The sequence below is a fragment of the Pan troglodytes genome, chromosome 8, assembly GCF_028858775.2.
Source record: "Pan troglodytes isolate AG18354 chromosome 8, NHGRI_mPanTro3-v2.0_pri, whole genome shotgun sequence".
Lineage (NCBI taxonomy): Eukaryota > Metazoa > Chordata > Mammalia > Primates > Hominidae > Pan > Pan troglodytes.
Genome location: NC_072406.2, coordinates 125,740,437 through 125,754,064, shown reverse-complemented (window position 1 = coordinate 125,754,064; position 13,628 = coordinate 125,740,437). Strand labels below are relative to the sequence as shown.

Here is a 13,628-nt window from a genome sequence, read left to right as displayed (position 1 = left end):
TAAACTTTGCTTCTCTTTTTCTCAGGAAGTTTGGTTGGATTGACTTGACTTACTCATTTCACAAAGTTAAACTTGACCACTACCAAAGCTACATTTTTTTTTTTTTTTTTGCTATATACATTACCTGGGAAACTTGCAGATCAAAGGCACCTTATTAAAATTTGAATATGTGCTTTTGCAGTAGGATTCTATAAATCATGCCTAATAAGTAGCACAAAGAGTGCAAGATGTACTTCCATTATGACATGACTTGCTACTACATTTATCTAGATAAGACTCTGAGTCAAACCAGGCACCTGGAAGCCCACCCGGGGAAGTCTGATACAGACTTAAACCAGACTGAATTAGAAATATTAATTGAGTTTAGAGGTGGGTTCACTGGCAGCCCATGAGCCACATTTGCACTACGGAAGTGCTTTGTTTGGCTACACAGTGGGTTTGGTTGTTGTTGTTGTTGTTTTAATTGAACCAACATGTGGAAGTTCTGATTTTAGACAAAAACTAATACGCTCACCTTTTCTTGAAAACCCTGAGACATTCTGCCCTAGTTCCTGCAAGGCAGCAATTGGCTGGGACTGGGTGGTGACTGCTCTCTGTTGCTGTACCTCCTTTAGCTTACCTTCCTGGTTCTGATGTGAATTTGAGTTTATCACCCATAATGTAGGGATTTTAGTAATCAGGAAGTTTGGGGAATCCATTTACAAGAACAATTGTGGTCTCTCTGTCTGGTAATCTTAAAGGTGGTGAAATAGCCATGAAATTAAATAAGCAAGCATGGGTTCTTAATTTGAGAGCATTCCCTTTAGATAGATTTTATAAACACTAATAGAATTAAAATGAGACTCTATCTTTAGCAAAAAGAAAAAAAAACCTTCAAAATGTAGACTGAAGCAATGGCCAAGCATTTGTGGTGTTGCAAAGATGTGGTTAATCATGGAGACTTTTAATTATGTCCCACAGAGTAAAGTAATTGTGCTCAGTAACATACTTAATGCAGAATTATCAGGAAGAAATATGCCATTTAAAAATATAGTTTTTGTGACATTTTATTATGCATAATTCTGAATTCTAATAGACTCTATTATGAGATAATAATTTTGCCTCCTGAATTAATGCATTAGGAAGTCACTGTACTTTAATCTAATTAATAGTTGACATTGAAATGACTTTATATTTCCTAATTTTCTCTACACACCCCATGTCCAAAACTCAGAACATGCAAAAACTTTTCTCCTTGAATCATTAACTAAAAAGCACAAAATGATTTTTTTTTTTGAGACGGAATTTCACTCTTGTTGCTCAAGCTGGAGTGTAATGGTGCGATCTCGGCTCACGGCAACCTCTGCCTCCCGGGTTCAAGCAATTCTCCTGCCTCAGCCTCCCGAGTAGCTGGGATTACAGGCATGCGCCACCACGCTGCCTAATTTTGTATTTTTAGTAGAGACGGTGTTTCTCCATGTTGGTCAGGCTGGTCTCAAACTCCTGACCTCAGGTGATCCGCCTGCCTCGGCCTCCCAAAGTGCTGGGATTACAGGCGTGAGCCACCACACCCAGCCTAATGATGTTTTTTAATCTCCAAATCCAACAAAACACTCCACAGCCCATTGTCAGGAGCACTTCGTTATTTCTAGGTCCTGTTCTAGAAGTTCACTTGTAAGTCATTTGTTTGTTTCTGGAATGCATTTCCCTGTCTAAACAATGCTAACTCTGGCTAAGGGGAATGCCTTGCCCATCTGTAATATAACAAATAATCGCTCTAAGCACACTAGCTTTGGCAAACCAGGTTTATAGAGTATAGGTATAGAGCCACCTTGCGAGGCAGACTCCTGGGATTTGAATCATAGCTCTGATACTTACTGCCTGGATGACCTGGAGCAAGCCACTTTTGGTCTCTGTGCCTCAGTTTCCACATTGTAAGGTAGGGATAATAATAGTGCCTAACCATAGGGTGGTGGGAAGGATTAAATGAGTTAACATGCATGATGTACTTGGAATGGTGCTGGGTGCATAGTAAGTACCATGCGTTAGTCATAATTATGATGAGCTGGTGTTAGGACAGGCAAAAATGAAATGAGTACAAGACCCAGACTCAGAAAGACGTGGAGTATACAAGTTAGTAGCCAGTGGGTCAAAGTGGCTATTAGACCTATTTCTCTTGGGTCACTGGATTTTTTTTTTTTTTTTTTTTGAGATGAAGTCTTGCTCTGTCACCCAGGCTGGAGTGCAGTGGCATGATCTTGGCTCGCTGCATCCTCCACCTCCCACATTTAAGCAATTCTCCTGCCTCAGCCTCCCGAGTATCTCAGGTTACAGGCGCGAGCCACCACGCCCGGCTAATTTTTGTATTTTTAGTAGAGACAAGGTTTCACTATGTTGGTGAGGCTGGTCTTGAACTCCCTACCTCGTGATCCTCCTGCCTTGGCCTCCCAAAGTGCTGGGATTACAGGCATGAGCCACTGCCCCTGGCCCAGGTCACTGGATTTTTAAAATATTGAGCTATTTGTTAGCATTTAAAAATTGCAAGATTTTGCATCATAATATGGATTTCTGGTTTCTTTGGAATAACTGGAAAATCTGGCTTCTGTACGCCCTATTTGTTGCATCACAACAATCTCCTAGAGCTGGGCAGCAGCTGCCTCTTTTTGCCATAGTCCTCTCGACTCCTTACTTCCCCAACAGTAAGGCCAAGCATTGGACTCGTACCCAGCTAGTGGTCTATCTGGCTCCCAGAGACATTTGTGACTTTTGGGTTGCAAAGACTCCTTGAGGTGGGCTGTCATCTCAAGGAGGTGGCCATAGGAGTTAGCAGCAGATAGGAGAAAGACAGAAGAGCAAAGACATCAGGCTGTAGTCTAGACAGACAGGAAATGATAGAACAGTACAAGAGTGGCCAAGGTGTGGGCCCTTGGGGAGGGCAGAGCCAGCTGCCAGAGGAGGCTGGCCAAGGCCATAGGTGAGGTCCAGGCAGAGATATCAGTAGATAGTGGTGACGCAGAAAAGGGGTGTTGTTCTTAGGCAAAACCCAGGCCTGAAGAAGTTGCCACACTGTGTGGGATTCTGGGTGGGGCCTTTGGCCTTGGGCAAGAAAAGAGAGACATGAAGGCTGTGAATGAGGTGTTTAATGGTGATCCTGTCACTTTGAGCCAAGCTAGGGGAGCTCAGCTGGCAACAGGCCCAATCTGGAGCCCGTGGGCACAGAGATTCAGATGTCCAGAGGCACTGGGTCAATTTGGGATCCTGGGAGTGAGGACCCATCTGAGATATCTATGCGGGCAGGGAATGTCTGAGTTTGCTCACTCTGCAGAGTAGGAAACCCACGACAGTTTGTTGAAGAAATAAATGGATGGGCGAGTGGATGAATGAAAGGAACCAGGTGAGCATAAGGGAAGGAGAGCAGGGTTAGGGATGAGTTTACTTCTTCCTCTTTTACCTGGATTTCAGATAACCTTGGTTAAATTCTAAAAGAGGGCCAGGTGTGGTGGCTCACGCCTGTAATCCCAGCACTTTGGGAGGCTGAGGTGGGAGGATCCCTTGAGGCCAAGGGTTCCAGACCAGCCTGGCCAACACGGGGAAACCCTGTCTCTACTAAAAATACAAAAATTAGCCAGGCATAGTGGCGCACACCTGTAGTTCCAGCTACCAGGGAGGCTGAGGCACGAGAATCACCTGAACCCAGGAGGAGGAGGTTGCAGTGAGCTGAGATCGTGCCACTGCATTCCCACCTAGGTGACATAGTGAGACTCTGTCTCTAAATAACAAATAAATCAAAATAAACTGTGAAAGAGGTTATCTGCTATCCACAACCTCTCCCTCTTTTCTTTATCCTAGCTTTACTTCTACCTGCATAGGTTTCTGGGGCTCTCACTCAGCTCACCTTAGCGCCTCACCCCTTATCGCCTACTATCCAGCCTCAAACCTGTTCCTTTACTTCACTGCCCAAGTTCCCATTCCCTCTGCAGTGGATCTTGGTCAGGTGTGTTTGGAGAAAAATAAGATGATTGGATGCATATATTCTTGTGTGCAAATGGCTAATAATTCTTAATATTCAAAAGGGCAATTTGTATTTTCAAAGGGGAAAATTCCTAGTCCTTGATGTCTTGAGGTGGGAACCAGGCAGTCAATGCATCCAGCTGCACTGACGATTCTGCCTCCTCCTCTTTTGAACCTGCATCTTCTACGAAAGTGCTAAGCTTAGGGCAATTTCCTTGGGGACTCTGGCAAGGTGGAAGTGAGGGCCAGGCAGGGGCTGGTGTATGGGGTGGGGACATGTTAGGGCCACCTACAAGGAGTCGCTGATGCTCCATTGCCTCCCACTTGAAGATGCGTGTATAACTTGGTTGGACTATTTGTTTCTCTTTCATTTTACTTTTTTTAACACCTCTTTTTTGGTGAAGTATAAGATGTATATAGGAAAGTATACTATGTGTGGATATACTGCTTTAATTATTTATAAAATGACCTCAGGCATATATTTTCATTGGGAATGAGCCCTAGGCACAGAATTGTTGGGACACAGGATATGTGTATGTGCCCACATGCCGTACTGTTTTCCAAAGTGGTTGTACCAATCTGCACTTCTGCTAGCACCGTCGTGAGAGTTTTCGTAAGTCCTCATCCTTTGCCAACACTTTGTGTTACCAGCAGTTTTAACTTTGGCTCTTCAGGTGGTGTGCAGGGGTATCTTGTGGTTTTGGTATGCCTTTCTCTCATTAATAGTGTGGCTGAGCATCTTTCTGTATGTTCACTGGCCAGTTAGTTCACCTCTTTTATGAGTTGCCTGTTAGGTGTCTCACTCTCCAATGTACTGTTTTTCTATCTATGGTCTTGGAGTGTCTGTCAGTATCCAGTTGGAATATTGGACTCTTTTTCTACGTAGCCATTTGAGAATTGCCACTTTATTGGGCTTGGGAGAGGGAGCTAAGCAAATCTTTGAGAAAAGAGCAAAAGACATCTTTTTGTGCCTGTTTTCACCTAGGCCAATTATAGGCAGAGCATCGACAAGTTGAAGTACAGCTCGGTGACTGACACTCCACAGATTGTTCAAGCCAAAATCAATGCCCAGCAGCTGAGTCATGTAAGTAACTGTCCCTGCCCAGCTGGATGTGGGGGTCTTGAAATTGCTGCTTTGAGGCCTCTGGACATCTGATCTCCAAGGATTTGACTTTCATAAATTGTGACACATGTCTTATTACAGCCAGAAAATGACCCCCACTTCTTTTAAACTTTTTATTATGGAAAATTTTGAATACATGCAAAAGTAGAGAGCATAGCATAATGAATCCCCATGTACCTGTCACCCATCTTCAACAGCCATCAACTCATGGCCACCCTGCTTCATCTATATGCCTGTCCAATTCTCCTCTTCCATATTATTTTGTAGCCAATTTCAAGTATTGTATAATGTAATCTGTAAGTATTTCAGTATGAATCTCTAAAAGGTAAAACAGAAAAAGCATATTTATATAATTTTAACGTATCACATCAAAAATCTAACAATAATTCTTAGTATCACCAATCATCCAAAGTTCAAGTTTAATTTCTGGTCAAGACTGCTTCTCGGATGATGCCGTATTCATCCAACAGGAGTCACATATCTGGTTGGCTGTCTTTTGTGTGTGTGATTTAAGATGGCTTTTTGTCATTGTGGGCAGGCATTTGATAATTACCCTGCCTATAACAAGATATTCAGCACTGCAGCAAATGTTTTTTAAAAAGTTCAATATTCTCAAGTGCGTGTAAGGGGAGTTGGTGAAGCAGTCACAGGGAATTCTTTTGCAAACTCACAACTTCAAGTGTGCCTTTGAGTTTCTTTAGTTTTCATTTGACACCTTCAGTTCATTAATTTAAAACATTCACAAAAAGTACAGGCTGCCTTGTAAAATGCCTTTTCTGGAAACTCCTTCTCAGCTATGGGTCTAAGGGGGAAAGAGCTATGGGTCCCTAAAGTTCTCTTTCTGCCCATATAAAAACCCTACAGATTTATTTTAAATCCAACAGGTGAATTACCGTGCTGACTATGAGAAAAATAAGTTGAATTACACATTGCCCCAGGATGTTCCTCAGCTGGTGAAGGCCAAAACCAATGCCAAACTCTTCAGTGAGGTAAGAGAGCAACGTGGGGAGACGGTGGAGGGGGTTATAGAGCGACGTGAAAACGAAGATAACAGGATGGTCCAGCAAGTGGGAAGTGTCTGTCCTTGAGAAGGGCTCATCAGAGGCATCCATCAAGTTGTAACTTTGAATTTTGCTATGTCATGGCACGTGGTAGTTTACTAGTGATAAATTGGTCATAGCCATTTATTCCCATTATATGAGCATGTGTACAATCTATGTGTGAACACACACACACACCCCCCTACATGCTCATCCTCATCACCCTAGTGAACTAGTGATTTGCTGTGTGGAGGAAATTTAAGTTTTAAGAAGATCAATCTGCATCATCAGATTCTCCCTGGAGTCACAAGTGGGCTATGAATTGGCTTCTAACTCTAGATGGAATTTTGGGGGCAGGAGAAGAAAATAAAAGGAACTAACATTGTTTAAATGCCTGTTCTATCCTGGGGCAGGCACTGTATATGTGGAATTATCAAAAGTCCTAGGAGGTATTGTAGGGACACAGTTGGTGGCATGGGCTTTGGTGTCAGAAAGACCTAGGTTCAGATGTTGGCATTGCCATTTTTTAAGTTTATGTAACCGTAGGTGAGCTCTTTAATTTCTCTGAGCCTCACAGGCCTAATGTGAAGATTTGTGGTTAATGAGTAGAAATCATTTAGGAAAAGGCCAATAAACAGTAGTTATTGCCAGGGCAATGTCAATACCCCACATTTATGTTACGCTTCACCAGTTTAAGATCTCTTTACATATATTCTATCCAATTTATTCTCACAGCAATCCTGAGAAAGAGAATATGATACACTCTTTGCAAATAGGAGATTGAGGCCCCAAGAGGTTATTGGCCAAGGTCACATGATCAGAAAACAACAGAGCAAGGAGCAACACATGGGGCTTCTCTTTGTCCTATTCCATTACCACTGGCCTGCACAGCTCTACAGCGAAGGAATCAATTAACTGTGTTAATAATTACTGTTATCATTTTGATAACAACGGCCGAGCCTCTGGTCTGTAAATAGAGGAAAAATCCAACTTTGCTTTAGAAAAATCTTTGACGTTTGGCAGGATTATGGGTAGCAACTCCTATTCACTTGTGGTTTTGTTTGTCAGGTTAAGTATAAAGAAGGCTGGGAGAAGACAAAGGGGAAAGGATTTGAGATGAAGCTGGATGCCATGTCTCTGCTGGCCGCCAAAGCCTCTGGGGAGCTTGCTAGCAATGTAGGTTTCCTCTCATTAACTCAGGAATGCATAAGAAATGGTTCCAATAAAATGTCAGTGGTCCTGCCGAAAAAAATAATGACTCTTAACATTGTAAACATCGCAATACTTTAATCTTCTTCTGGATTTGTGAAAGACTGGGAGGTGTTTTTTCAGAATTGTTCCCCTTGCACTTGTTAAAACCAGAGCCCCTTAGACGGCAAAGTTTCTCTGTCACTTACAGTAGACCTTCTTCTTTCTCTCAAGATTAAATATAAAGAAGAATATGAAAAGACAAAAGGCAAAGCCATGGGAACAGCCGACTCTAGGCTTCTGCACTCCCTGCAGATTGCTAAGATGAGCAGTGAGGTAAACTCTTTTCTAACCCCCAACCTCTCACTTACAGTTGTGTTATTTTAAAAGTTTTTCCTGGGCCTACTTCACCTGGGACTGTAACCTTTTTATTGACTTCTACCTGCAACTCCTTTCTTTCCTGGCTTGCATAAGAAGTTTGTTTGGTTTATTTATTTTGCCAAAGCATACTATTTTTTTTAAATAGATAAGGAGTGTGGCCCTAAGGGTGACAGCATCTGCTGATCAAGGTACAAAGGTGTTCAATTGCATTTATTCATGTCACAAATGTTTGCCAAGTGACTACTATGGGCAAGACACTGTACAAGACCCTGGGGCTATAAGAATGAACAGCACATAATAAGTTTCTCCCTCATGGACCAAAAGTGTCCTGCTTATTGTGGCGCTGTCCTGGTCCTGTGGTTACAACACTTATGGTATTCAAATATTTAGCAAGCCGGGGCCTCCCAGGCTCCAGCCAATCGGAATGACGATGCTTGTAAACAACTGTAATAGCTGGAGAGGAACCTTGGTAAATGTCATTTACCAAGAGGCTTTGGGAAAGGAGAGTTCTGCTAGAAGAGACAGACCCAGTTTCTAATCAAGTCTTCCCTGCTGATGCTGAATAGGGAAAAAGACACAAAAGATTGCCTGCTCCAAGCTGTGAGGCCAACTTATGCTGCTCTGATGGTACAGTTGGATGTAATTATCCAATGAGTCATTAAATAGCCATAGCTTGAATACAAAAGAGGGTTGGCATCTGGGTCGCCATTTTGGATGTGTCTACAGAACAAGCCGAATGAAGTGCATAGTCATAAGGCATAAAGAGGCATTGAGAATTTGGCTTCAGTTTAGACAGAACACATTGGTGTTTCATATTTGCAGTTGGAGCAGCTGGGGGTCAAAAAGATTGTGTCTTTCCCAAAGCCATATGGTAGTCAGCAGTAGTGGTAGAGGGGTAGCAAATTAGAGCCTAAAACTCTTATTACCTGGCACCACACTCCTTCTACTATAGCACACTATCTTCTCCCATCAGCACCACCGTCATCACCACTATCACCATCACCTTCACTATCACCATGGTCATCGCCACCACACCATAATTACCATCACCATTGTCATCACCATCATCAATCACCATCATTGCTGCCATCATCACCATCATCACTACCATCACCACCACCACTATCACTATCATCGTCATCACCACCGAACCACCATTGTTATTGTCATGCGAATATTTATCAAGTGTTTGCTATGTGACAGTCCCTGTACTAAGCATGTTTCAGCTATTATTCATTTACTTATCACAACAGTCTCCCAGAGGGAAACAAGTACTTAGGTGACATAACTTTCCAGAGGTCACCCTGCTGTTAGAGGGCAGATCAGGTTTGAACTCAGGCTTGTCTGGCTCTGCAGCCCAAGCTTCTTTATTCTATCTCTTAAAGCATCTATGAGAAATGGGAATAGAGTTTTCTCCTGGAGCAGCCGGGTGAAAAGGTTTAGCATTGGCAAGAGACAGTCCTCCCAGAAACAAAGTAATGTGGAACCTCAGCTCCCTCATGATGCTGCCTTTCAGAGCCAGGACTTGGGCCTTTCTGACAGAAGGGTGGCAGTGCCCAGAGTGCCGATTCTCCTGCTCCTGAAAGCCTGGAAATCTTTCCTGCATTTTCACATCACTCCTGCAAAGGGTGGGCTTCAACTAACAAAACGGGCCTTGTTTTGGTATATTCAAGGTTGAATATAAGAAAGGCTTTGAAGAGAGTAAGACCCGGTTTCACCTGCCCATGGATATGGTAAACATCAGGCATGCTAAGAAGGCCCAAGCTCTCGCCAGTGACCTGGACTACAGGAAGAAACTGCATGAATACACTGTGCTGCCTGAAGATATGAAGACTCAGTGGGCCAAGAAGGCCTATGGGCTCCAGAGCGAGGTGAGCCCACACATTGTTAGTTCTCTTCATGCATCTCTTGCAGTTGGACATGCTTTCAGAGTAATTTCAAACCTGTACATGAGTCTATTACATAACTTGGAAGACTAGGAAGAACTGCAGGAAATGTACCGGGGGGCCAGAAAGGGCAGATGGGGAGGTAGAGATATAGTTGACACAATGGAGACTGGAGGGCTCACAGCTAATGCTAAAGTCAAGATGTGTTGGTGATGGGGATGAGCCAAGGAGAAGAAAATGTTTAAAATGATAAATAAATCTTGGAAATTTAGCAGGTTGGCAAAAAAAAAAAGGCCCTTGGTCAACAAATATGAGAAACACTCTTTTTGCTAAGGTTGCGGTGTCTCAGCAGTAAGGTAGAGCATGCTACTCTTGTTACAAGGTGGGCCCAGTGGCTGTACCTCCCAAGTGGAGATCTGCCTGACCATAAAGGAGCTGGGAGCAGTTCTTCTAGGAAGGCAAATGCAGGATCAAGATCTTCCTAACTCTCCCATCAACTTTGTCCTGTCTCTATCCATGCGCCCAATGAGAGCTTTGTGGTTTTTCTTTTGTAGCTGCAGTACAAGGCTGACCTGGCATGGATGAAGGGAGTTGGGTGGCTGACAGAGGGGAGTCTCAACTTGGAACAAGCCAAGAAGGCTGGACAGCTGGTCAGCGAGGTAACCTGCACTGGGGCCTCTGGCCTCCAGTAGTCCTCAGCCCCTGACACATGCAGGGTGATCTTTGCCTCTAATTCCCTTTCTCTACCCTCAGATTTATTTTGGGTGTGATTCAAAGTGGGAGTACTTCATTTCACACCTGTAGCACATTCTCAGCTAACTTTCCACACCCTTAAACTTCCTGAGATGGTGTCATTAAAGAAGCCTACTGATTTACTTTAAGTAGCAGTTACATCCAAAGAATAATTTGGTTTAGAAAGGTGTAATATACAGCACCTGGGAAAACAGCACTTCTTAGGTGAGCAGCGTGTGATTCCTTTTGAATCAGAAAGTCCAGTATTTGGAGGATACCGTTTTCATTATGCCTGTGCCTTAAATTCACTGCAGATTTCAGACAAGTCACTTAACCTTCCTGATCCTCTTTCCCTCATATAAAAATTTTCCCTCATACAAAAAAATCAGCCAGGCGTGGTGGCATGTGCCTGTAATCCCAGCTACTCAGGAGGCTGAGGCAGGAGAATTGCTTGAACCTGGGAGGCAGAGGTTGCAGTGAACCGAGATCATGCCACTGCACTCCAGCCTGGGCAACAGATCGATACTCTGTATCAGAAAAAATAAATAAAATAAAATAAAAATGAAGAGGTTGGATCGGATACTCTCCCAGGTCCCTGCAGCTCTAAGCCTTTGCCTCTCTTTACACCATAGAAAGCTGGCTCTGGCAGCAGGCAGAGGAGGACATTTGAAGGACATTTCGTTTGGAAGTGTCACTATTTCAGGAACTTTGTTTGGAATCTTCCAAGAGGATTCTTGTTTCAGGGCCAAGAAGGCTGAGTCGGCATATCTCTTGCAAATGATAATAATGGTGATAATAATAGCTGCCATTTAAGGGCTGATAATCATTATTGGATCACCACTTTGGGCGTATTATATACATACTGTCATGTATAGGTTGCCACGGTCCTCTGTGATTAGATGGTATGATTAGCCTATTAATATTCCCATTTTACAGATAAAGAAAGTGAGATTTAAGTTACACTTTAAGTAAGTAGAAGAGCTGGGATCTGTACCCAGTGTGTTTGATCTGGTGCCCCAGCTCTTGACCATGAGACAGTATTGTATCTCAAAAGCTTATCTTGTAATTTACTCTTATATTTCCACTGTACTCACCCTCCTCTGAGACAGAGACATATTTAGGATTAGAATATAGAATGAGGTAGAGAGAAAAGCATAACCCTTCAGGGCTTTCATTATCTAGCTTCTTGGAGACCAACTAAAGTCCAGGTGGAGCAATCAGAGCCCCATCTCTCTTGGACAGGGGTGTAGCAGAGGGGAGAGAATGCAGCCAGTTGGTCCTTGAGATTCAGGAATGTCAGTTTCTATCTCATTTCCTGTATTACCTACTAATTTTTAAGCTCCTCCAAGGCCAGGAGGATATCACTTCCTTCACCTTTTTATGTTCCTTCTGTGCTCTGTACGGAGTAGTTTCTTGGCTGCTCAGCAAGTAGTTGTGATTTGACCAATGCATAGTCTGGGATAACTAGGAATTTCCAACAATGGCAGGGCAATGTGACTCCCTTCAGTTATGTGGTGAAGGAGTTTTCCCATTCAACACAGTGGAACTAGGGAGGAAAATTAGAAGTCTGTTTGGAATGTTTTCTCTAGAACTTTTTTCCCCTAAAGGCAGAAAATTTGGAGTTTCCAGTGTTCCAATCACTGTGTTGGGTTCAGTTGGTTGCTATAACCCTCTTGCTGATGGCATGGGGAGTTTTGCCAGAACCAGGCTGTGAGCTCATCTCTGATCTCCCTGCCATGTGAAGCTTTTGCTTCCACACGCCGTTTTCAGTGGCCACCTTTCCCAGCAGCTTTGGCAGTTTCAATGGAAAAGCCAGAGGAGCTAATCTTCAGGAAAGACAAGAAGTCCTGGAGGGGGGACAGAATTAGCACATTGAAAATTTGCCAATTAATTTGTGGCTGTGAGATGGGAACACTATGAGGACAAGACCTCAGTGATCTGGAAAATCAGAAACTGTGAAGGAGAATCTCACCTGACCGCAGGCTTCTGTTTGTGGCTCTGTGTCTCCTTCCTTAAATCTGCTGCTTTCTGGACAATTGTGATAACACCATGACAATGGCTATGTCCTAACACTGTCCCAGGGACCTGACTCACAGGTAAAACATGGTGATGAAGCCTCTGCTCCCCACTAGACTGAAGTAGCTTCTACTGTTGTCCCCATTGTACACTCCAAGCAAGGGTGGCTCAGGTTGGATTGAGTGATGTGCTGGAGGTAATGAAGCTGGAAGGATGTACAGGCAAGATTTGAACCTCAGTCTTCATCATTGTAAAGTCCAAGTTTCCTCCACCTCACCTTCCTATGTCAGGTCTATATTTATAAAATGTATACCTCCCCAGGGCACACGGTGAAATACAGGGTTACTGAGGAAGAAAATTACATTTCCCATTCAGTAATAGCAACTAAATCAAGTTCACTGGAACAGGCTGTCTCAGGGCTGTGTGGTTCTGTTCAAGCTGCAGGACCAACTAGAACATTCCTCCCAAGGAAATGCTTGGACCACAGAAAGAATGTGTGTGTCTATGTGGGCACATGTGTAGGGTGGTAGGGGCAACCCAATCCTAATGCTGTGGGGTCCCTTTCCTTTGGAAACAGAAAAACTACCGGCAGAGGGTCGATGAGCTGAAGTTCACCAGCGTGACCGACAGCTCCCAGATGGAGCACGCCAAGAAGAGCCAGGAGCTACAGAGCAGGGTGAGTCCTGGGCTGCCCTTTCTCCACCAAGCTGCTGTGTCATGGGCCTGGGGGACCTCCAGGGACAACAGCAGGTGCTGCCCAGGCACAATCCAGAAACCAAAGAGCCTTCCCTTTAAATAGGCTGGACCCAGCTTTCCCCAGGCTTCCAGGCTGTTTCTGGAACTGGACACCAGGCCCCTTGCTTCATCCACCACCATCTCCCCCAATTTTATTAGGGATAGATGCAGGGCTGACTTTATTCCTTTTCAGCTTCCAGTATTCTCTAGTTCCTTTTTTCTTCTGACTCCTATCTCTCATCAAAGACTCTAATTCTGGAGCCAGGAGAGAATTATCTTGGGGGAAGAAAACATTTGCATTTGGGGTGTGTGCAGGTCACACCCACACAAGCGTATTTATGGGGCCAGAACAAAGAAGCACCACACACATTATTTACAGATTAGTTCTCTACACCAAGGAGGACCATAGTTGCTGCAATCTGTCCAGGACTTTCCTAGCTTTCCTTCCTAAAGGTCCAGGTAAGATAAACCTGCCAGAAAGGATACTATCAACATAACTCAGAGTCAGCAGAAAGCCACTGTCAGGAAACTCGAGTT

At 43.8% G+C, this 13,628-nt stretch overlaps 1 protein-coding gene across 5 annotated transcripts in view; it reads left to right on the top strand.

Annotated features, from left to right (window-relative positions):
• Nucleotides 1–13,628, top strand: part of NRAP (nebulin related anchoring protein) — a 76,216-nt gene that overhangs the window by 25,847 nt on the left and 36,741 nt on the right. For all 5 annotated transcript variants that reach the window (XM_054659909.2, XM_001148506.7, XM_009459266.5 and 2 more), the window contains 7 exons: nt 4,976–5,074; nt 5,998–6,102; nt 7,222–7,329; nt 7,576–7,677; nt 9,396–9,593; nt 10,163–10,267; nt 12,934–13,032. In XM_054659909.2, the coding sequence (XP_054515884.1) occupies nt 4,976–5,074; nt 5,998–6,102; nt 7,222–7,329; nt 7,576–7,677; nt 9,396–9,593; nt 10,163–10,267; nt 12,934–13,032 (816 nt within the window). The remainder of the gene's footprint in view (nt 1–4,975; nt 5,075–5,997; nt 6,103–7,221; nt 7,330–7,575; nt 7,678–9,395; nt 9,594–10,162; nt 10,268–12,933; nt 13,033–13,628) is intronic.